General features: G+C 39.5%; 4 protein-coding genes across 10 annotated transcripts; 2 read left to right on the forward strand and 2 right to left on the reverse strand.

The window, feature by feature from the left end:
• The first annotated feature begins 682 nt into the window (after positions 1-682).
• LOC110040079 (E3 ubiquitin-protein ligase E3D-like) lies at positions 683-12,765 on the forward strand. 2 transcript variants are annotated; one of them, XM_089282826.1, is made up of 9 exons: positions 683-943; positions 3,245-3,455; positions 3,659-3,854; positions 4,303-4,466; positions 5,418-5,541; positions 6,494-6,587; positions 7,149-7,212; positions 7,691-7,835; positions 8,854-12,765. In XM_089282826.1, exons 1-9 carry the CDS (start codon positions 703-705, stop codon positions 8,881-8,883), a joined length of 1,269 nt encoding a protein of 422 aa, XP_089138952.1. In that variant the 5' UTR covers positions 683-702; the 3' UTR covers positions 8,884-12,765. The 2 variants fall into 2 exon arrangements, with proteins under 2 accessions (XP_089138952.1, XP_020600924.2); XM_020745265.2 differs by lacking the exon at positions 8,854-12,765 and having other exon boundaries at positions 7,691-8,104.
• Positions 9,821-13,831, reverse strand: LOC149117179 (uncharacterized). Of its 4 annotated transcripts, none has more exons than XM_089282828.1 (4): positions 13,715-13,831; positions 11,122-11,190; positions 10,036-10,235; positions 9,821-9,936 (listed from the first exon to the last, which is right to left on the reverse strand). In XM_089282828.1, exons 2-4 carry the CDS (start codon positions 11,177-11,179, stop codon positions 9,862-9,864), a joined length of 333 nt encoding a protein of 110 aa, XP_089138954.1. In that variant the 5' UTR covers positions 11,180-11,190; positions 13,715-13,831; the 3' UTR covers positions 9,821-9,861. The 4 variants fall into 4 exon arrangements, with proteins under 4 accessions (XP_089138954.1, XP_089138955.1, XP_089138953.1 ...); XM_089282829.1 differs by lacking the exon at positions 13,715-13,831 and adding an exon at positions 12,508-12,544; XM_089282827.1 differs by lacking the exon at positions 13,715-13,831 and adding an exon at positions 12,372-12,518.
• Positions 13,832-14,744: 913 nt separating this feature from the next.
• On the forward strand, positions 14,745-18,003 carry LOC149117180 (uncharacterized). Its single transcript, XM_089282832.1, has one exon. The coding sequence runs from the start codon at positions 14,828-14,830 to the stop codon at positions 17,792-17,794; it is 2,967 nt and encodes a 988-aa protein (XP_089138958.1). The 5' UTR covers positions 14,745-14,827; the 3' UTR covers positions 17,795-18,003.
• Positions 18,004-19,654: 1,651 nt separating this feature from the next.
• LOC149117181 (uncharacterized) lies at positions 19,655-22,313 on the reverse strand. Of its 3 annotated transcripts, none has more exons than XM_089282835.1 (4): positions 22,299-22,313; positions 20,974-21,042; positions 19,870-20,069; positions 19,655-19,770 (listed from the first exon to the last, which is right to left on the reverse strand). In XM_089282835.1, the coding sequence occupies exons 2-4, from the start codon at positions 21,029-21,031 to the stop codon at positions 19,696-19,698; spliced, it is 333 nt and encodes a 110-aa protein (XP_089138961.1). In that variant the 5' UTR covers positions 21,032-21,042; positions 22,299-22,313; the 3' UTR covers positions 19,655-19,695. The 3 variants fall into 3 exon arrangements, with proteins under 3 accessions (XP_089138961.1, XP_089138960.1, XP_089138959.1); XM_089282834.1 differs by having other exon boundaries at positions 22,163-22,309; XM_089282833.1 differs by lacking the exon at positions 22,299-22,313 and having other exon boundaries at positions 19,655-20,069; positions 20,974-21,064.
• Between the last annotated feature and the right edge of the window lie 307 nt (positions 22,314-22,620).

Consider the following 22,620-nt stretch of genomic DNA (forward strand, 5'->3'; position numbering starts at 1 on the left):
CTCCACGGAGTCCACGCTCAGCTCCCTCTAATCCCCTGGAAAAGCCTGTGAAATAGGAAGAAATAAGAAATCACAAAGTATTCACAGCTTGCTTTGTGGACGCTCTTTGGATTCGTCGACGCGTTATCTCATGGGCTTAAATGAATATGAATAAGCTGGCTTCGCGTGCGCAAAACCAGATCATAAAAGAGAATATATGTAACTGATGGCTCGCGTCTTAGAAAAGTTGAAGCAAATTCTGTCTATTATATTTTACGCTCCTGAAACGACGATGGAAATTTAGCTACTCGCGTGAATTCACTCCCATGCACGCTAGCTTTATGAATGTAAAATAGAATGGAGCAAATACGGACAACTTGCGTCTGCGAAAAAAGTCAAATGCTGCTCAACTTTGCTGCTTGCCTTTGCGGCTTCGCTGGCTAAACAAAAGCACTTGCGCGGAAAAGTCATGCAGGCTATTTATCCGCGTCATAATTCCTCCAGCAAAGGCGTTGTTGAAGGAATATGTGCAAGCAAAATTAGCCGTCAATGGAATTGGCACAAGCATTAGCACAAACAGAGGTTAACATTCGTGACAAAGTGCTTCAGTTCGAGGAACCTTACTAACGATATGAGGTAACTTTTTGCGCGGGAAAGCGCTCTTTTGGACTGGAACGAATTTGAAATTTTCCCGAGAAGGTACTGGAACTGAGTCTCGTCCAAATGTTCAAAATGGCGGACGATTCAAGTGCTGTGCCGATTTGGTGTGATGTTGGAAAGAACTTAAATGCAGCGTATTTGATAGTTAGCTTAAGAGATGTCACAAAAGAAAAAACTTCTGAAGATGGCAATTTAAAGAAAATTGTTAAAATTTATTCACGTTATTTGACGTTTAATGGCCATGTGGTCGGCGCATCTGCAGATGGCGATACAGAAGGAGACGAGAGCACGGTACTTTATCCAGGTAAATATTTGTTTCTGTGTTTCAAGAATAGCGTGGGAGACGCTAACGGGTTTGTTCATACATGTTTAATTTATTGTCTAAACCTTGGTGAGATTTCTTACTTTTCAAGCATTCTACCACAAACATTATCAACTGTGGCATTTGCCAGCATGACAGCAGATAGGTTGAGAGAACATTAAACTATTGAATATTGTTTCACCGAATCTTCAGAACTAAGATCTCAGGATTTCCTCGAGCCTACCCTAGAGTGTCTCATCCAATAAAGGGAGAGGGATGGGGTAACGCAAAAACACTGATCCCCAGTCCGCTGACCCCCACCATGGACTGGTCCACCGACTACCCTACAGACCGGTCCACAGACTACCCTTACAGACCAGCCTGCAGACAACCTTATGGACCAGGCTATTGACTACCCTTATGGACTGGCCCACAGACTCCTACGGATCAGTCCACAGATGCAGACTACCCTTAGGGAACCCCTCTTTGGACCACCCTCAAAATAGACTAAATATAATAAATAAATATTTCACTTACAGGTTGTCTAATAGATTACTTGTGTTGCTGAAATTTTGAACGTTACGTTGTGTAAATGTAACAGACTTGGGTTCAGGCTCGGGCCCAAGTTACATCATTACTCATTGCCATTTCCTTTGCTGTGGCTATATGTGAAAGAATGGGAAGGCTTGAAATTTGTACTCCTTTCCCTCTGCCATTTTGTTCAGCCCATTCTCCCAGGCTTCACAATTTGCTCAGCAGAATTACAGATGCAAACAAGCTTAAACGACCTAAAAACATATCTTCCATAGTCACAATGAACCACGAATGGAAGGTAAGAACTTTCCATCTTTTTGCCATTGCCTATCAGCATCTCCTTATGCCGAAAACAGCTTTTTGACATTATTTTTGGGGTTTTAGAAACCGAAGTCTGTTACATTTGCACCAACATGAGTAATCTATTAGACAACCCATAAGTGAAATCTTTATTTATTTTTATTCTATTTGGGGTGGTCTCTAGAGGGGGTCAACAGGGTAGTCTGCTGACCCGGCCTGCAGTTGGGGTCCACGGACAGTCTGTTTTCAGGTTACCTGAGGAAGGGGGTGAGGGGTGAGGGGCGAGGGAGATAAAGTCACAAGCACTTAGCAGTTCAGTGACAGATCAGGTTTGGTTTGACTAGGAGTAGGCTTGGGGACTTGGTTTCCTTTACATCGAGTTTGCAAGAGTGTAGGCTCAAGCTTTTTGGCTTACTGTGTGAGATCCCTTTCATAACCACTAGACATGAATTAACACTTACACGTACCCTATATACACCCAAAAGTGCAAAGGCTGGTTCTGATACCCTGCAGGTTGGTATGTTAATGTTTTCTTTTTTAAAATCTATTTCAAAGTTAGCAAAAGCCAGGATTTCTGATGGGCTCACTTCTGGTACACTTTTTGATCAAACAAATTCTTGCATAATAAACCAGCAAGGCTAAAAATAAATCAGCAATTATCACTCTCTAAAATCTCTTCCTAATAATACAGTTCATATATATGTAATTCCCTTTATGATAATCATGTGAGGAACATGGGTTGGAAGACTAAACTAACACAGAATGGGAATTTTTATGAACCACAGAATTCCTGTCAGGCCTTTCAAACCAATTTGTCCCCTCAACTGAGATGGATTTTACACAAAAATTTGTCCTTGGAATCAAAAAGCATGTACTAGAAAACTAGCAATTAGAAGTGGATACATACATGTACATGTAGATGAACATGCGTGCAAACCAGTGGGATATGAGAAAGTTTTTGGGACCCTGTTTTTACAGACAGACTATAACTTAACTGTTTCTACAATGGTGTGACATGTCTGGCTGCACTGAATACCACTGTGCTATGTTTACACATACAAATCATGTAGAACTTCAGATTTTTTACAGCATTTATTTTTGAGAGTACACTACATGCCTCCTAGAGCGGTTTTCTATTGAGTGTTGAAAGTAATCAGGCAATTACTTTGGTTTTGGTTTTGGTCATTCTACAGTTTGAGATTGACTGAACGGTCTAATCAGTAAGTAATTGGTTTGGTTTTGGTTTTATGATACTCAATTGAAAACTGCGTCTAGCAAGTAGTTAATTAAAATGAAACATTCATACTTTTTCTTCCTCATATCACAATTATCCAAGATAGAAATCTCAAAGTGACATATCAGAAGACTCAAGGAGAAATTTTAGGCATGTGTGCAGAGAAGTAATGGATTTTTCATATTTCTTTTTCATGTTTACAATGTAATTTGTTAATCAATTTTTTATTTCATTAGCTGCTTTTAGTGTGATCCCAAGGACATGTAGTGGACTTTCAATGTGTAGAGGAAGTGAAGTTCAAATGAGACTTCAGTTTGAATATCACTCAAATGACTCACAAGAGAGATTGGTCAACAGGCATTTGAAGAAAGAGTTGAGTGAGTTAAGAAATGGATGTCACAGTTTCTGTTGCCGGATGTGTGGCTCTGCTGTTTTATTACCTGAGACGTAAGTGCAAATTGATTTCCTAAATACAAGAAAGTATATTTGTGCCATATTTGTAGTTATCCTAAAATATCTTTCCTTCAAGAGAGGCATTACAGAAATCAATCAGTCTGCAATGTAAACTACCTGGAAAAACACTGTTATTAATATTAGGAAAACTTGAAAACCAATTCTTTCTAGGATGAGATGTATTCTTTTTTTTCAAGGCAGTTCAAAAGGGTGCTGGGGTTACCATCAGAAAACTGGCTTGAATTGGCTCAAGACTGGTGTTGTCATGGAAACAGTCATCTAACTTCTGTTGCAGGAGTTCTTGAACCTGGTGAAAAGGACTGTTTTGTTGGTGAATACTACATTAAACTGCATAGTTCGACTATAAAGCCTGGCAGTTTGCAGATTTTACCAGTAAGTAAAAAATAATAAATTATTTCTAAGGATTTATTACATAGGCTAGATTTGCAGCCATTTTGCATACATGTGTATGACCACTACTCCTTCATAATTCAGTGATCTAGGGATCCAGAGATCCAATGATGTGGTGTATAACATTACTGTTCTAACTATTTACTGATTTGAGTAGTTTCCAGTGAACAGTGTTTCCACCATTTTAGCAGAAGTTGAGGCCAAAATGGCCTATTTAATGTGGCACTTTTTTCACCTGGGACCACTCGTTTTTACTGTGGGCCCAAATTGGATCTAGTAGATAGTATACAATATGCAATAACATGATTTTCAGTTCTATACAATCTAAAATTATATTACATTGTACATGCTCATTCAAGACCATATGTACAGTGTATGCTTGTATTCCGTGTTTTTGAATTCTGTTACACTCATTTTGTCTCTTGGCCAGGGGGAAGAACATTGCCCTTTGAAATGCTGTAGATGCAATTCCATACTAGGGAACATTATGGTTCAGGATTCAAGTCTTGATGTGTTGGATGTTAACTGTAGTGATGCATTTAGCATACACCTCTACAAACACAGTGTCAGTTTGAGATCTAGCAACTTGTTCAGGTATTGTCTTTCTTATTCTTATTCAATGTACTAGAATCCAAAACAAGTACATGTTAACAAACTTCCAAAAGAAGAGGACTGAAATAAATGAAACCACTTTTTTGTTCTGTTTTTTTTTTATTGGTGGTTCAGTCATCTCATTGTAATATTTTTGTTTGATTCATTGTTTTGAACTTTAGAACATATTCTTTCTCACTGCAGCAGTAGCAGCTGCTACTAATAGGATAGTCAGAATTTAGTATTCTAAAACTGGCGGTCTCCTGCAGTCAGCATTTTCATCCTCTAATGAGCGTGTTGTTTGCTTCTATAAATTATGATCACCATTTCCTCAATGAATTCTCATCTATACATTGTAGCATTGGAGTATATCATTTATAGGAATATTTTCTGATCGAAATTAGTATCCCTTGTATTCTGTTACATATGTCAATAAACTAGACTAAAAAGTGAAGCTTTGGAGCCGACTGGCTCATACCTGCCAGAGCTTATCCTGGTTTCTGTAGCATGAAGCGGCTACTCCTCCTACTCCTCCTGGATGGGATGCTAGTCCATTGCAGGCCACTCCCCTGCAATTTGTTAGGTTTCCCCAACAATTCACTGGTACCCTTTTATACATCTGGGTGGAGAGAGGCACTGTGAGAGTAAAGTGTCTTGCCCAAGAACACAACACAATGTCCCCGGCCAGGGCTTGAACCCGGACCGCTCGATCCGGGGACGAGCGCACTAACCATGAGGCCACCGCGCCTCCACATAATAAACTAGACTAAAATAGGTAGGATATTCTCAAAAGTATCTGCCTTCGATACCCTTACCCACCCTCTAGCTATTAGCAAGAATTATGTGGAAGATACAATTCAAGTGTTTGTGTAGCTACATGTATTTACGGTATGTTGCTATCTTTTATTGTGCCAATTCTTTTTTCGTAGTGAATCCTGTTTTCTTCTTCTCCAGGTCATATTGTGTAGAAACCTTTATTTCTAGTTGTTTAATTTCCAAGTCACAAGGTGCTGTGAACTTCAGGTTTCTTATTCAAGAATCCATTCAAAATGGCATTAGACAGCAAGCACATGTCTGTGTAAGTCATGTTTTATTTTTATCACACGGAAATTTTAAGATGTCATATAAAGAATTTGACTTTAAGGGCCCATTAACTGATCTTTTCGAGCCCATCGCTAAGGAAAATTTATTCTCATACAATCTCATCATTTTCAGTTGGTTCAAAGTTATTTCATGTGTTTTAACTTTTTCATAATCAGTAACACTAGTGATGACGTCATCGTGCCACGCGCATGGTCATGTGACTAATACTGAAAAAATCTAAAGGCTCCCTGGCAAATTACTTGATCGGGATTTTTTTCATTGATTTAATATTTTGATTTAAATCCTCATTACGCTATGCATAGATTTTGCTTCATTTCTAAAAGGTCAGATTTTGAGAGAATTTCAAAATATTAAAAAACTCGTAATTTTGGGAATAAAGCATGATTTCGAAAAAAGAATGCATAGCTATATTTCCAACGTTGGCTTTAATCGAAATTCGTTGGAAAAGGCTAGATTTAATGAAAAACCACTTTTCCTTTAGCATTTAAAGAAACCGGAAGTGCTCCCGATATATATTGGAAGTTACCCTATCAGCGCGTGCGCTAGTTACACTACCAGCGCACTTCGGTAAGATCAAACAAAGTCACACGGAGTTAGCTTTTTTCTTTCTATTGCTCTTGTTTTTCTGTCTTTCTCTTATTTTGTCTTTGCTTGTACTTTTTTTTTGCACAAAGAAAAACACCCAAACTGTAAGCGAATTTGCAAGGTATTGAGTTGTTTTTATTTTCCGCGCTCAGGCTGACCTCCTTAGCAACGCGCGCGAACGCGCACATGAATCGGTTAATGGGCCCTTGAACTAAAGACAAACTAGGATTATGACGACAATGCGTTATTTTTCATGAGATGATGCGTTTCATTGGCTTAAGACAGCAACAATGATTGAAGTTTATTTGTTAGAAATATCGATTCCGTATCTTCCTTTTCAGCTTTGGCTTTTTAATGCAGATACCGCGGTCATTACAAATGTAGAGTCGTTGAAGGCTTTTGTCAAAACTGGCATTTATTCTACCAGGAACAAAGGTATTAATTAATGTGATTTTACTTCAAGGACTGATTTAATTTTATCCATCACTCTGAGCTGTATGTACCTATATAACGTATCGTTTCATGTCGTGGTACGTACCACTTGGAGTGTAATCTTTTTGTTTCATTGATGCCATGCTCTGCAAAGATTTATTTTATTTGCAAAAGAGAGAACTGGAAGACGATATTTGTCGGGCAAAGTATGATGCCTGATATCAGTTGGCCGCTAAGCCAATCAAAACTTTGGAAATCCCTCATCCAATGCTCAGTTTTTAAATAGTGGCTTCTATCCAATGGCTTATAAGTAGATAAAAACTCCGGAATACATTATCCAGTGCTCCAGTTTTTGATGGGGTTGTAAATAGTAATATGGAAATTGTCGTAACTATCAAGAAAATGGTCTGTTCAATACGCGGACTAAACTGAAGTAGTTGACGAATTTTCCGCACTGCTGGAAAAATTCTACTCGTTAGAATAACACTATCAATCGCAAGAAAAAACACGATTCACATATAAATATACAAAGTTTGTGGTCGATTTTTTTCTGTTTATTCGCAGCCAAATACTCACGGGTGTTGAAGATTCTTTACAAGATTAAATCGTCCTTTAGTGACCCTGATTGGTAAGTACATATGTACTAAAGGCTGATTTTCACAAGCGCATATAGGCATAAGCTGTCATGTGCAGAAGCAGTATGATGTTGGCAATTAGTGCCTTTATTTATGATAATTTCCCAACAAAAAGCGCAACTTAGCAGCATTCTTCCGCGTCTGCGTTGCTTATGTTTATGCTTGTGAGCTAGTGACTACCAGCCTTAAGAGTCGAGCTAGTCTGATGCTCATCATCATGTTGAAAACGTACAAAAGATGCCTTGAAAGCGATAAGAATTTTTCATTTTTTAAAATGTAAAAGTTCAGGTCTAAGAATGGTGGCCTTAGAATGTACGTTTTTGTTCATTCTCCAGTTTGGATTGTTCAATCAGAGAAAATGAATTTTCATCTTGAGTAAACTGTATTTGTTTTTCATCAGAAGGTAATTTTTCGACTTTTTTACCTTAAAATAGAGTCTATTTTAATAGATTGAGTTCCTTATTTTTATAGGGACGATGAGGTAGATACATGGCGAGAGAATTCCTCAGTTCAGCTTCTCACGTTTGCAAAGGAGACTTGTCTACGTCTTATTCTTCTCCTGGCAGAGAGCACGAATACAATAGCGCCGTCACTGCGAAATATGAATGGTTTTAAGGTACGTTACAAATACTGTCTGGGAGAAACTGTCAAGAAATTATTGTAATGCAGCAATGTCTTTTGTTTGGGGTTTGGCTCCTGTCGGACTAGTGTCTACATTTGTCTATAATGTCTACATTGATGACTTCTGAGAGTTAAGAACGAATTTGATCCACAGCTGCTAAGACAACGACGACGCTCCCAGTCACTTTTACATGGGAGTTCCCCAAGGTTTTCATACGCCTTCATCGTCAGGTCACGTGTCTGATTATACATGTAACACCAAAACGAATGTCGTCCCTTCTTTGCGTGGTACTAGTAGGATGTCTCTTAGTCTCCTGGATTTCGTGATTTTGACACGAAAATGAAGCATTATCAGCTATTTTTCTATTACCTGATCACGTTACCACATTTTTCCATCACACAGCACTTACATTACTTCTCCATCGTGAAACCGGGTGTACACACAATGTAGTTGTACCCCAGATAGTTTTCGAAGGGTTCCTTTTGCACTTTACATGTATTACTCCATTTTACTACCCATGGGCAGTACAACTTGCACAATTTTTAAAGTGTATTTGATATACATTTTTTAATTACTTGATGGAATCCACAGGAGATCATGACGGGGAAAAAGAAATTGATATCGTTTTTCCTCACCGCGTTTTGGCCATCTGAAAACGTGAAATTTCCTTTCCGGTTGGGTTGGAAACGACGGCGGGTTAGGACCTGGGACTAGTCAGGCAAATGGGTTCTTCATTTGAATTACAGTTCAACCCCTATTAAACGGCGACCCTCGGGGAAATGGATAGTGACCGTTTGAAAGGGGCCGGCCGCTTAATAGAGGTGAAACCAATAGAAAAGCCCTCATTGGGACTTTGATTACTGGCCGCCTAATAGGGCTTGGACCGTTCCAGATTCTTTCAAGTTGGAAAGTAATAAATAATTCGATCAGTAATGGCGTGGAGAATCGTTATGTGGGTTAGATTGCAATTGATAGCGCCCAGTTACTTTTCGTTTTTGTTTATTTTTTTTAGGTTGGTTATCTGAGAACACTGAAAACCTAACACGTGAATTTGGATTCTTATTGATTAGAAACGATAAACTTCAGCAGTGGCAATTCGAACGGATCGAAATTGAGGTGAAGATAACCACGGTTAACTACAGAGGCATTCAATACTTCCTTGTTATAATCACTTTAACGAAGTCCTGTTATCTGTCATCGTCAGGAGATTTTAAACAGATGTGGTTTGTCGACGCCCACATGTTAGCTTCATGGAGTGTAGTACATGGCATACTGTTTATTGGCAACATGAAGATAAGGACGAGAAATGACCTTTTTGAGCTTTTGAAGTCATTAAAGAAACCAATTGACTTACACAGCCTTGCGAATGGGATTGCTACTTTTCCTGGATGACAAGTCAATAACTGCCCCTCCCACCAGGATATCCGTCAGGTTCCCCAGCAACTCGTCAGTATTGAGCCGTTTATATACCCTGGTAGATAAGGTAGAGGTCTGAGGAAGTAAGTTGTTTTACCCGAAAGGCTCAATACAAGAGCAACAACAAAGAAATTAACTCCAGGCACGTTAACGTGTAGAAGCACCAACAAATCCCCAGAACCAAGCCGCGACACTCAGCGAGGACTGAGATACCGTGAAACACGTATTAGTGGTTTCTTCCTTCATCGCCTTATACGCGACGTGAAGGTCGATCATGCAACGGTTAAATACTATTACCCCTACTACCAATTCAGCCATGAAAATCCCATAAATACATGTAAGCCACAGTTTGGTCTCTTGGAGTGCAAAAGACACCTCTTGAACGAGTCAACCGCTGTCTTGTCTTGAGTTTAAGATAGAAATGCGGGAAGAAAAAAAGGCAGGGCTTTCGCAGAGCAACTGGGTTACGAAGCCTGTGAAAATAGTTGTCGAAGTCAGGAAGACAGAAAACGAAGAAAGCTTGTTTGATGTGTGGAATGTGATTTCGAAGAAGACAGACAAAGTTTTCTATTTTCTGAGAATTATCTTTATTTAGCACAAATTATCAATGGAGTTTATGGTTCTTCTTTTCCACATCATCACTGGACGGAGTACCTGCTAAGCATGGTGAGTCTTTAACCTGCGAAAAGGTAATATACAGTGTAGAATTCATCAGTGAGCTGACAAATGTTCGTGCCCGCACATGGAAACATTTTTGTCGACAACATGGCTTATTTACCTTCAAGTCTATCACTGGTCCCAATAGGCAGCACACCCGATCCTTATAAGCAGGTGTTCTCCTACCGTACGGTATACAGGCGTAATCATCCTCAAGTTTCTTGAAATTATGGGGACAAACGCCCCCTTCGTCGGCAACAAGACAAGCAGCCCATGGGGTATTGGCGATACTGTCCCCACACTTGCCAGTGACTCGATTCTCTAAGAAGCAAATCGAAGTAAACGATAGCATTATCAAGGTGACCCAGAAAAAATGACAGGTAGAATTTAGGAGAACCTGTTCCTCAGACACAAGGAAGTTGTTGTTGTTGTTCATTTGTACACGCACCTCTTGGTCCACTGTCGTCCAAGATTCCGCCCCCAAGATAAATACCCAAAGATGTTCTATTACTAACGAAGTTAATCAGGACTCGTGCAGTGTCTCGGAGACCTTGCTCAGACCTGCCACTGATCAGAGAATCAATAGAGCTCCAACCCATGATAGACATTCCATGTAAGGGTGTAGCCCACGTCGTCAGAATGAAATTCTATGTTGGAATCTAATATGTTTGTCGAGCACAGAAAATGTTAGAGTTCGAATCATTCACGTTTGCCATGGTTTGTTGGCAAAACGCCAGTGACCACGGAAACCATGCTAGCAGGAAGTTTGAAAAGCCCAATTTGTTGGCAGCTGCTTTTAAAGCAGACAATGCAAATTTGTTCAGTGGTTTATGTTGTCGGAGGGAGCGAGGAGTTTTAACGTTGCACCCACATATATAGACTATACCTACAGGCTATCACATATATAGATATAATTTTTCTTCTCCACCGTCAACCGGTGGCGGTGTTCGCTACAAGTCAATCTCAGTATAACTGAAGAACATGGTTTTCAGCAAAGAAAGAAACAATGTTGTTGTCGGAACAGCGCCCTTGAATCGTGGAGTAAAGGCGGTATATTATTATTTGAACAGAGCAAAGAGCTGCATACGAAAGTAGTATGTCATATCCTACAGTTTCTTGATGACCGCGTAATGAAGAATTCCTAATTGCTACTGAGGGAGCACCTTTGACATGGAGCTCATTACGTGAATAAAAACATCGAACTTACCGAATAAGAATGTTGCAACAAGCAGTAAAATAAGAGTTGAATAAATAATGAAATTCATTGTCCTTGAGCCTGCAAAAAAAAGTGTTTCATTTCATATACAAATGGAATAAAGACAAAAGATATTCAAGACACTGTTAAATTTCACCGCCAGTCAGTCAGAACCCTGAGTTCTGATACAAGCCCTTCTCTAAATTAATGAGTATTTGCTGCTTCTGTAGCCTAACTCTGACCATGTTTTTAACAAATATTTTCCAAAGCCCTCGGCGAACTATGTACTTGATTTTGGGTGACCTGGATGTCTGCTTTACTTCCATTAGGAATCTAATCCCCACGTTATTTGTTATGAACAATTTCTTCAAGTTTTCTGAAAATGAGATCCTTTCCAGCTATCTTGACAGCATTTTTGAGCAGGCAAGTCGCCTTCGTGGGTTCTCGCTCGTCATTCATTGCAAAATGCTTAAAATTATGGCTTTAAGAGCTCTCCCCTTTCATAACAATTTGTATTGAGACATTCAAAGCCGTCCAGAAACACTAGAAAGTAAAATCAGCGTTTCGTCTGTATAATCCTTGGCTCAGTGATAATAAGAAATTGAGTGAGTGAATCTGTTCGTCTGGTTAGGATTGGGCCAAGCATAGGTGGCGTTTTGCAAAAGATAACATGTTTTGTTTCTACATACACGTTAACAAATTGTCTATTTGTCAAAATGGTTATTTTCTATTCGAAAGGTAACTATTTGATCTTAAAGAGAACACTGCTAACGTATATTGTTAGGAAGACTCTTCTTTGGTGACTTTGAAAACTGCTTGTTAAATGGCAAAAAAAATAATGAAACTGAAATGCTGAAATTATGCCCTCAGGAGATAATTTATATTATGATAAGAGCCCTTATGGCACGGCGCCCTATATCCTTGGAAAAGAAAAAAAGGTCCTGTATGAGGGCCGTACGCGCCCAAGAGATAAGGCCGCAAAATCGCGTAAGGCCTTACTAGAAACGCGTGCTTCTACGCAAAATCGATGCAAGTCAAGGACAGAAACAATTTTGTTACCGCAAAATTGTGTTTTCTTCAAATTGAGTGATGAATTGCGAGTTTCTTGTTACAGCGCGAAGGGATAAACGATAAGTTTTCATCGTAGGATCTTTTTTGTAGCTAGATGCGCTCGGTCCGTTCGTCCTAACCTTGAGCCAAATATTTCCCCACCCCAGTCAATACGTACACATTAAAGTAAAAGATAAAAGCTGATAGCTTACCTTAAAATATTGAACTTTAGAGGAGTAAAAGATGTTAATTTGATAGAATTAGGTCTCTGTGACGGCAAACGATAAACTGAATTACTCGCCGGTCACTCTACCGCAAGACAGAAATTACTGGCAATGAGTAATTTACCTGATGCAACGCCTCTGATATTTCATTGACCTTGCTTAATAAGTGTAATATCATAATTCTTTACCATGACTGATACCAGGAAAGAGTTTACCGGTACCAGAAAGTACCAGGAAATAAGTTGGCCTTTGAGGGATTGGTGATCGTTATGGTGAAGCCACGTTCTCAATGTATTTAATAAGATAGGAATTTAGCAGAAAATGTCAGGGAACTGAACAATTTGTAAAATATTATGAGAAATAAAAAATGGACAATAACGAACTGTGGTCTTGGATCTGTTTATCAGTTTCTATGGTGTATGGTATTTGGTAAGATTCGCGCGGCTCAGGGTTTCCTAAGTATCATGTTTGACACATATGGTGGAACCACGTTGTTACGGTCACTAACGATTGCCCTATTAACGAGGAAGGGTCAAATTTCATGAGTGGTCTATTCCAAGTAACGTCGTCACAAATATAATACAACTGCACTCTTAAATAACTGTTCCTTAATAAGCATCCGTAATGCAGATATAATTTTAAAAAGTTGAAACTTCAATCATGATCATTACATGCAGTATTGTTTCTCAATATCTGATTTGTTTGCTCAAATTTGGTTTGAATTGCCCTATTAACGCGGTAAAATTATAGAGGATTATACAGGTTTGGATTTCAGAATGTGGTCTTTGGTCGTATTAACGGGGCGGCCGCAGGTTTGCTAATAAGAAATGTATGGGCCTTTCGCCTAGACAAAAAATGGCCATAATAACAAGGTGACCGTAAGGCAGGGTTCCATTGTAATTCTAATAAGAACTGCTGATTTGAAACCAATTTTTTTGTGAAACGAATGGCTAATGCAATAATGTGTTTCTTGTCTTGCCAGAATTTGAGATCTTGTAACATTTAGCTCGTAACCACAATAGCTAGTTACGGAATGGAGAATTACTGTTAATGATTGCTTTCGAAAAATTGAGGTTGTGCACCTGAAACGTAGGAAAAAAGAAATGCAATGGAATTGCGTTCTCATCTTATGCTCGAACTTATCTAATTCTCGGTAACCTTGCCTTAATTTTGGACAAATGGTCAAAGAAACGAAGCCTTAAAAGTGGATAAACAATGATGTGTGTTAAGCGGCATAAGCATAAATATTGTAGAGGAAAATTGATTGTTAATTACAAGCAATTCTAAAAGAATTAAAGGTAAGGGTAAAAACAACCAAGAGATGTTCAAACCGTGAAATAATTTTCTTTGCCGGTTCACTGGATTCCGATGTGTGGATTTGAAGTTTAAGACTAGATGGTTCTAAAATTGCCAGTTAACTGACAAACCGAGAAAGTCTGACCAAACTACCTCATTGCCACCGGTAAGAGACAAAGGGACTAATGATTTGAACGATTGGAAATGGCATTTCTTTTCTTTAAGCGATGAGGTAATTTCGCAAGTCATAGGAAAAGAAAGTTTGTTTAAGTTAAAGTTCATTTTGGTAGAACCGTTATACGAGATGGCATCGTACAGTAACATGTAAAAAGCGGAATATTTTTTGGGTGCAAACGACTGGTTTTTTAAAGGTATGTCTTTAAAAAAGACTCAAGCGACCAACCATATTTTTATAGTTTAAGTCGCGCTTTCCCTGACGATATTTTGGCATTTTTGTTTTAACCTGCTGATAATATAAGTTAAAGATGTGTGAAACTTAATGTATTTTCTTGCAAAGGTTTGCGTTTGTGGCTTTCTAAACGTCCTAAAATTTGCAAATCATTGTAATCCTGGTACTCTTAAGGATCAAAATAGTAACACCAGATGAAGATTTAAATTTCTAACGCAAGATAGATCTCTCTTGTTGACGCAAATTGTTTTAAAAATAGAAATACTTGTGAAGGAAAATCAACTTCATCCGACGTAAAGAAAACAGTTTCGAGTATTAGTGAAAGTATTTTGAGTTGATCTTGTTTATTTCGACACCTGGTCAGTGCTTACTCAGACCAAGGTCTTTTTCTTTCAGCGACATTTCAAAACGACGCAATCCTTTTCGGAGACGTTAATCATATCTTTCGTTCTTGTAACTTGTCCAAATCATAAAACTCGAACCCTGGTAGACATACATTTGCGTGTTTACGCACGCTCGCGTTTTCTGGGAGAGAGGCTATCAGTTAGATCATAGTCTCCTTTACTTGGGCCCTTGATCAAAATTTGTCAACACCAGAAAAGAAATTACGAAAGCCCGAGCAGTATGGAAAGAGTTCCAAGCCACTTCAATTGGCAGTGTTTTTTAAATAAATCCAGCTAATTTTGAGTTATAATTTATTTTACTATCTTTTTAGAGAAACTTTGTAAAAGAATCACGGATGCTCGTCACAAAATGTATCATTGCTATTCTTATAATTTCTCTGGGTGTCGATGCGACAGCGCGGGATCCTAAATGGGCCAAAAAACTTCAAGACGTTCTTCAGGCAAGAGATTCTTACATCGAGAAGCTTGACAAGGTTAAGAAGGAATCGAGCGCCCAAAATGTTGAAGAGCTTATCGCAACCATGGAAAAACTATCACCTCAGCTTATAGGGATCGATAACCTCGACCTATCTACCGTGGAAACAGACCGCACATTGCTTCAAAGACTTTTAGATCAACCCGAGGAACCCATTGTAACGAAGTTCTTTCAAAGCAAGAACCTAAAGGAAAACTATGATAAACGTGGGCTTGGATTCATCTTAAGGACACTAAGAGCACATTACGACTATGGCTGCATCACCCCTCTTGTTTCACCTCCACAATCAAAACCAGTTGACAGCTCCATACCCGTAGATGCCATGTGTTCACCGATTAGGGAAGATCTAGAGAAGCAAGGCAATTTCATGCTCTCAACGGACAAAATTTGTAGTAACATTAAACAGTGCGCTGGAGCCCAAACACCTCACCCGTATGGTGACTCGGATGGCACAACTACAAAAGATGCTTGTACAGAGGACAATCGCTGTGACGTGGGGAAAGCACTTCCGATGATGGGAGCCTTGTTGTGGTACAAGATCAGCGCTTTCATAGCAAAGAGCTTTTGTAGCAATTCTCTTGGAAGACCCGAGAAGTCGGTGTTGACCACAGACCTCATAGAGATTGAAAAAATGGCAAACGTGATCATGGCTTATGGAAGTACTTTTTACTGGAATGACTTTTTTGAAAAAGCGGTTAAAGTAAACGCTTATTCAAATCTAGCGAGTGCTATGTCACTGGTAGAAGAGAGAGAAAATGCCATCGGTTACGTTTCCTTAGCCTGTATAGATCTTGAAGCAAAGGATATGTGTGCTGTTGGAAGCATTTTCAAAGTCTTTGAGTCTCTAAAGAAAATTAAACAGGACCGACGTAATCCTCCACCAACGCGTAATTTGCGATTATATTCGAAAATTAATCATGCAAAAATGCTCGAGCTTAAGGCGGACGCTTCAAAACACATTGAACTTCTAGGAACTATCCGAAAGCTTGACAAAAACCTACAAACCGCTGTTAAAGGTATTTCGAAGTATTTTCATGGTCTTGCCAAATACGATGAAGCTATTGCCCAAGCTGACGTTACATTCCTGACGGATAAATTGAAAGAATTTGATGACAAGGCTGAAACACTGTCCGCAAAGGTGGAGAAAGACATAAAAGATGCCATGACCGCCCTACTGGTTACTCAAGCAGCTCAAGTAATTGAAGAAAGCACTATTCTGGGGTTAAAGATTGCAGAACACGCAAATCCATTAAAAGTGATCTTTGGCGGAGTAGAGGCTGGTGATATCTACGAGCAAACAGCAGAAGTTGCGAGATCAGTACAAGAACTTGCAAGAGGTTCCGCTCTCATGGCTAATCTAAAAAGTGTATACGAAGACTTGTCGGGCTTGGCCAAAGACTTCAAAGATAACGCAGATCAGATTTCAAACTTAAACGACATGGTAGAAGCCATTAAGAAGAACAAGATTGAAGAAATTGGTTTTGATGCTGATAAGTTTATAAAAGGTTATGGTGATTACACGCCCAAGGTCGATAAAGCTCGTTTGGCTCAAAACGACGCTCTTTGGGCCGCTTTTAAGGGGTCGACTTGCGATCTGTTGTTTGGTGCACAAGGTGTTGGTGCTTCTGTAAGCCAGGGCGTGGTAGGAGGGATGCTTCTGTGCGAAAGACTAGAAGGAACTCTAGCTGAATTTGCTGCGTTAAGAGAAAACATATTCGACTTCCAGTTTGACCTTGTCGATTCATTGGCTCGCGTTGTCCGTGGTAACGTTGCGAAAAAGTTATCGCAGTCTATAACAGTGTCAAATGACCCTCTGGATGCTAGTCAGCTTATGCTGGGCTTTTTTATGACTGAATATCGACTTCAGTCACATGCAAGTCTGTATTGTGACAAACTGGAGTACCTTAACCAGGGCAAGAAAATCGATGAATGTTCATCGACTGGTTTTTTTACCGACAATGAGTTAGACATCCTTATTGCTTACGATCCCGATACCACATATGATGTTGATGAGAGGTTTGTTTACATACCAACGCGTCCCCAATTTGAAGGCGATACAGCCTATATTAATCTTCCTTCTTTGGCGAAAGGCAATTCTGTAACTTTTCGGTTACCGGCACAGAGGTCGTGGCTGCGGAAACACAACTGGTTGGCTCGTGGAGAGATCGTCGCACCATATGTAGAGAGTTTCAAATTGTACCTTCCACTCAAAGAGTACAAGACAGGAAGTGAAAAACAATATTCCAGAACACGCATTGATTTGACTTCAGTGGCAGGGAGTTCATTCACTGAAACATCTGAAGTAGTGTACAACGTACCCTTCGATCACAGCAACTACCTTACAATATACACTCAAGGTTATGATCGATGCCCAAGCGGAAAAGAAATACTCAATCCTTACAGCCTCTGCGATAACTTGCCAAAGATCTGCGATAGTAATACAAGAGTACCTCCAATCACCAAAACTATCATGCCCACCATTCTGTCAACGTGGAAGCTAACTTACACTGTGGAGTCTGGAGAAAGAGACTTGATATGGGATGCTCCTAATCCTGCCACAAATCTTATGATCATTGGAAAAGTAAGGCTACGCTTCCTCCCCAATACCTATAAAAGGCTAGCCTTGTGGCATCACAAAGACGAAGCGGTTGATGAGGGATGCTGTACCGGTAATAAATACAGGCCAGAATTGAGAGATAGAAACTGCGTTCCTTGTCCGTCAAAGCCTGACAGTCCCACTGATTCAGTTGCCAATCTGAGGGGATACTACTGTGAAAAGGGAAATGAAGATGTAGCAGGAGAGCCGTCAGGGAACAAAAGTCTCTAGTTCAGTGACTTAGAGACTAGGAAGAAGAACTTGATCATTTCGATAAAAGTAAATGATATTGTATAATTTTGAAACAAACTGCGGAGTCCGTTACTCGGCGCACTTTGGGTTTGATGTTTATCATATAAATTACTGGCGGTTTGATTTCACTTCACTTAATTGCGTTTCACTAGTTCAAATAAATGTGGAATTAAAATGGATTTCTTGTAGTTGTTTCGAATTCTTGTATATTGACTCACTCCTGTTATTTTTTGCATGAAGTAAGATTTGGGGTGAACACGGGAGAGGTTTGGCTGCAGCCCATCCCTCCCTTTAAAGTAAGAAAGGATGGGTTGACAAAACAAATGTTTTTAGTTTTTTCGTTATGACAAGACATCTTGAAGATCTTTTAGATAGGACAGAATAATCGACTAAAAAAATAATGCAAGTTACGCCGTGAGCATTTAGCACGGCTAACTTTCTGTTGAGGGGCTTACACTGACAACGAAATAATTCCCGCCTCAGGGAAACGCGTTACTAACAGCACTAACTTGACATTTGCCGTTTTCTGAGAGATCCAGCGAGAGACTGAAAGATTGTTGTATGACTGGATGCAACAAAATGATTGCTAAATCAATGCTTAAACGGCCACCCTTGGGGAAATGGATATTGACCGCTTAAAAGGGGCTGGCCGCTCAATAGAGGTGAAACCAATAGAAAAGCCCTCATTGATTACTGTCTGCTTAATAGGGCTTGGACTGTTCCAGATTCTTCCAAGTTGGAAAGTAATAAATAATTCGATCAGTAATGGCGTGGAGAATCGTTATGTGGGTTAGATTGCAATTGTTGGCGCCCAGTTACTTTTCGTTTTTGTTTAATTTTTGTAGGTCGGTTATCTGAGAACACTGAAAACCTAACACGTGAATTTGGATTCTTATTGATTAGAAACGATAAACTTCAGCAGTGGCAATTCAAAGGGATCGAAATTGTGGTTAAGATAACCACGGTTAACTACAGAGGCATTCAATACTTCCTTGTTATAATCACTTTAACGAAGTCCTGTTATCCGTTATCGTCAGGCGATTTTAAACAGATGTGGTTTGTCGACGCCCACATGTTAGCTTCATGGAGTGTAGTACATGGCATATTGTTTTGGGCAACATGAAGATAAGGACGAGAAATGACCTTTTTGAGCTTTTGAAGTCATTAAAGAAACCAATTGACTTACACAGCCTGGCGAATGGGATTGCTACTTTACCTGGATGATATGGAAGTCAATAACTGGTTCCCCCCCCCCCTCCTAGAATATCCGTCAGGTTCCGCAGCAACTCGTCAGTATTGAGCCATTTATATAACATGGTAGATAGGGTAGAGGTCTAAGGAAGTAAGTTGTTTTACCCGAAAGGCTCAATACAAGAGCTACAACAAAGAAATTAACTCCGGGCGCGTAAACGTGTAGAAGCACCAGCAAATCCCCAGAACCAAGCCGCGACACTCAGCGAGGACTGAGATACCATGAAACACGTATTAGAGGTTTCTTCCTTCATCGCCTTATACGCGACGTGAAGGTCGATCATGCAACGGTTAAATACTATTATCCCTACTACCAATTCAGCCATGAAAATCCCATAAATACATGTAAGCCACAGTTTGGTCTCTTGGAGTGCAAAAGACACCTCTTGAACGAGTCAACCGCTGGCGGTGGTCTTGTAACAAAGAAGTCTTGAGTTTAAGATAGAAATGCGGGAAGAAAAACAGGCAAGGCTATCGCAGAGCAAGTGGGTTACGAAGTCTGTGAAATAGTGGTTGAAGTCAGGAAGACAGAAAGCGAAGAAAGTTTGTTTGGTGTGTGGAATGTGTTTTCGAAGAAGACAGACAAAGTTTTCTATTTTCTGAGAATTATCTTTATTTAGCACAAATTATCAATGGTGTTTATGGTTCTTCTTTTCCACATCATCACTGGACGGAGTACCTGCTAAGCATGGTGAGTCTTTAACCTGCGAAAAGGTAATATACAGTGTAGAATTCATCAGTGAGTTGACAAATATTCGTGCCCGCACATGGAAACATTTTTGTCGACAACATAGCTTATTTACCTTCAAGTCTATCACTGGTCCCAATAGGCAGCACACCCGATCCTTATAAGCAGGTGTTCTCCTACCGTACGGTTTACAGGCGTAATCATCCTCAAGTTTCTTGAAATTATGGGGACAAACACCCCCTTCGTCGGCAACAAGACAAGCAGCCCATGGGGTATTGGCGATACTGTCCCCACACTTGCCAGTGACTCGATGATCTAGGAAGCAAATCAAAGCAAAACGATAGCATTATCAAGGTGACCCAGAAAAAATGACAGATAGAATTTAGGAGAACCTGTTCCTTAGACACAAGCAAGTTATTATTGTTGTTGTTCATTTGTACACGAACTTCTTGGTCCTCTGTCGTCCAAGATTCCACCCCCGAGAAAAATACCCAAAGATGTTCTGTTACTAACGAAGTTATGCAGGACTCGTGCAGTGTCTCGGATACCTTCCTCAGACCTGCCACTGATCAGAGAATCAATAGAGCTCCAACCCATGACAAACATTCCATGTAAGGCTGTAGCCCACGTCGTCAGAATGAAATTCTTGGTTGGAATCTAATATGTTTGTCGAGTACAGGAAATGTTAGAGTTCGAATCATTCACGTTTGCCATGGTTTGTTGCCAAAACGCCAGTGACCACCGAAACCACGCTAGCAGGAAGCTTGAAAAGCCCAATTTGTTGGCAGCTGCTTTTAAAGCAGAGAATGCAAATTTGTTCAGTGTTTTATGTTGTCGGAGGGAGCGAACAGTTTTAACGCTGCACCTACATATATAGACTATAACTAGACTATCACATATATAGATATAATTTTTCTTCCCCACCGTCAACCGGTAGCGGTGTTCACTACAATCTCAGTATAACTGAAGAACATGGTTTTCAGCAAAGAAAGAAACAATGTTTTTACTTAATTCGGCCCATCTGTTGTCGAAACAGCGCCCTTGAATCGTGGAGTAAAGGCGGTATATTATTATTTGAACAGAGCAAAAAGCTGCATACGAAAGTAGTATGTTATATCCTACAGTTTCTTGACGACCGCGTAATGAAGTATTCCTAATCGCTACTGAGGGAGCATCTTCGACATGGAACTCATTACGTGAATAAAAACATCGAACTTACCGAATAGGAATGTTGCAACAAGCAGTAGAATAAGAGTTGAATAAATAATGAAATTCATTGTCCTTGAGCCTGCAAAAAAAAAGTGTTTCATTTCATATACGACTGGAATAATGACAAAGGATATTCAAGAGACGGCCTGTCAGTCAGAACCCTGAGTTCTGGTGCAAGCCCTTCTCTAAATTAATGAGGATTTACTGCTTCTGTGACCCAACTCTGGCCATGTTTTTAACAAATATTTTCCAAAGCCCTAGACGAACTATGTACGTGATTTTGGGTGACCTGAATGTCTGCTTTACTTCCATGAGGAATCTAATCCCCACGTTATTTGTTATGAACAATTTCTTTACGTTTTCTGAAAATGAGATCCTTTCCACCTATCTTGACAGCATTTTTGAACAGGCAAGTTCTCCCCTTTCATAAAAATTTGAATTGAGACACATTAAAAGCCGTTCAGAAACACTAGAAAGTAAAATCAGCGTTTCGTCTGTATAATCCTTAGCTCAGTGATTATCATAATAAGAAGTTGAGTGAGTGAATCTGTTCGTCTGGTTAGGATTGGGCCAAGCATAGATGGCGTTTTGCAAAAGATAACATGTTTTGTTTCTACATACACGTTAACAAATTGTCTATTTGTCAAAATGATTATTTTCTATTCGAAAGGTAACTATTTGATCTTAAAGAGAACACTGCTGACGTATATTGTTAGGAAGACTCTTCTTTGGTGACTTTGAAAACTGCTTGTTGAATGGCAAAAAAAAAAAAAAAAATAGTAATAATAATAAAACTGAAATGCTGAAATTATGCCCTCAGAAGTGTGATAATTTGACATGGCCCCGCGCGCTATATCCTTGGAAAAGAAAAAAGAGTCCTGTATGAGGGCCGTACGCGTCCAAGAGATAGGGCCGGAAAATCGCGTTAGGCCTTACTAGAAACGCGTACTTCTACGCAAAATCGATGCAAGTCAAGGACAGAAACAATTTTGTTACCGCAAAATTGTGTTTTCTTCAAATTGAGTGATGAATTGCGAGTTTCTTGTTACAGCGCGAAGGGATAAACGATAAGTTTTCATCGTAGGATCTTTTTTGTAGCTAGATGCGCTCGGTCCGTTCGTCCTAACCTTGAGCCAAATATTTCCCCACCCCAGTCAATACGTACACATTAAAGTAAAAGATAAAAGCTGATAGCTTACCTTAAAATATTGAACTTTAGAGGAGTAAAAGATGTTAATTTGATAGAATTAGGTCTCTGTGACGGCAAACGATAAACTGAATTACTCGCCGGTCACTCTACCGCAAGACAGAAATTACTGGCAATGAGTAATTTACCTGATGCAACGCCTCTGATATTTCATTGACCTTGCTTAATAAGTGTAATATCATAATTCTTTACCATGACTGATACCAGGAAAGAGTTTACCGGTACCAGAAAGTACCAGGAAATAAGTTGGCCTTTGAGGGATTGGTGATCGTTGTGGTGAAGCCACGTTCTCGATGTATTTAATAAGATAGGAATTTAGCAGAAAATGTCAGGGAACTGAACAATTTGTAAAATATTATGAGAAATAAAAAATGGACAATAATGAACTGTGGTCTTGGATCTGTTTATCAGTTTTTATGGTGTATGGTATTTGGTAAGATTCGCGCGGCT

The sequence above is a fragment of the Orbicella faveolata genome, unplaced genomic scaffold (assembly GCF_042242905.1).
Source record: "Orbicella faveolata isolate gen_17 unplaced genomic scaffold, um_ofav_v1 contig_12, whole genome shotgun sequence".
In the NCBI taxonomy this organism is placed as follows: Eukaryota; Metazoa; Cnidaria; class Anthozoa; order Scleractinia; family Merulinidae; genus Orbicella; species Orbicella faveolata.

What these genes read in the sequence shown, in the direction of transcription:
- LOC149117180 (XM_089282832.1), top strand. Translation starts at nt 14,828, where the DNA reads ATGCTCGTCACAAAATGTATCATTGCTATTCTTATAATTTCTCTGGGT.
- LOC110040079 (XM_020745265.2), top strand. Translation starts at nt 703, where the DNA reads ATGTTCAAAATGGCGGACGATTCAAGTGCTGTGCCGATTTGGTGTGAT. An exon ending in GCTGTTTTATTACCTGAGAC is followed by an intron (nt 3,456 to 3,658) that starts GTAAGTGCAAAT and finishes TTTTTTTTCAAG; the next exon opens with GCAGTTCAAAAGGGTGCTGG. An exon ending in TCCTTTAGTGACCCTGATTG is followed by an intron (nt 7,213 to 7,690) that starts GTAAGTACATAT and finishes TTATTTTTATAG; the next exon opens with GGACGATGAGGTAGATACAT.
- LOC149117181 (XM_089282833.1), bottom strand. Translation starts at nt 21,064, where the DNA reads ATGAAACACTTTTTTTTTGCAGGCTCAAGGACAATGAATTTCATTATT. An exon ending in TGTTGCAACATTCCTATTCG is followed by an intron (nt 20,070 to 20,973) that starts GTAAGTTCGATG and finishes TTTGCTTCCTAG; the next exon opens with ATCATCGAGTCACTGGCAAG.
- LOC149117179 (XM_089282830.1), bottom strand. Translation starts at nt 11,179, where the DNA reads ATGAATTTCATTATTTATTCAACTCTTATTTTACTGCTTGTTGCAACA. An exon ending in TGTTGCAACATTCTTATTCG is followed by an intron (nt 10,236 to 11,121) that starts GTAAGTTCGATG and finishes TTTGCTTCTTAG; the next exon opens with AGAATCGAGTCACTGGCAAG.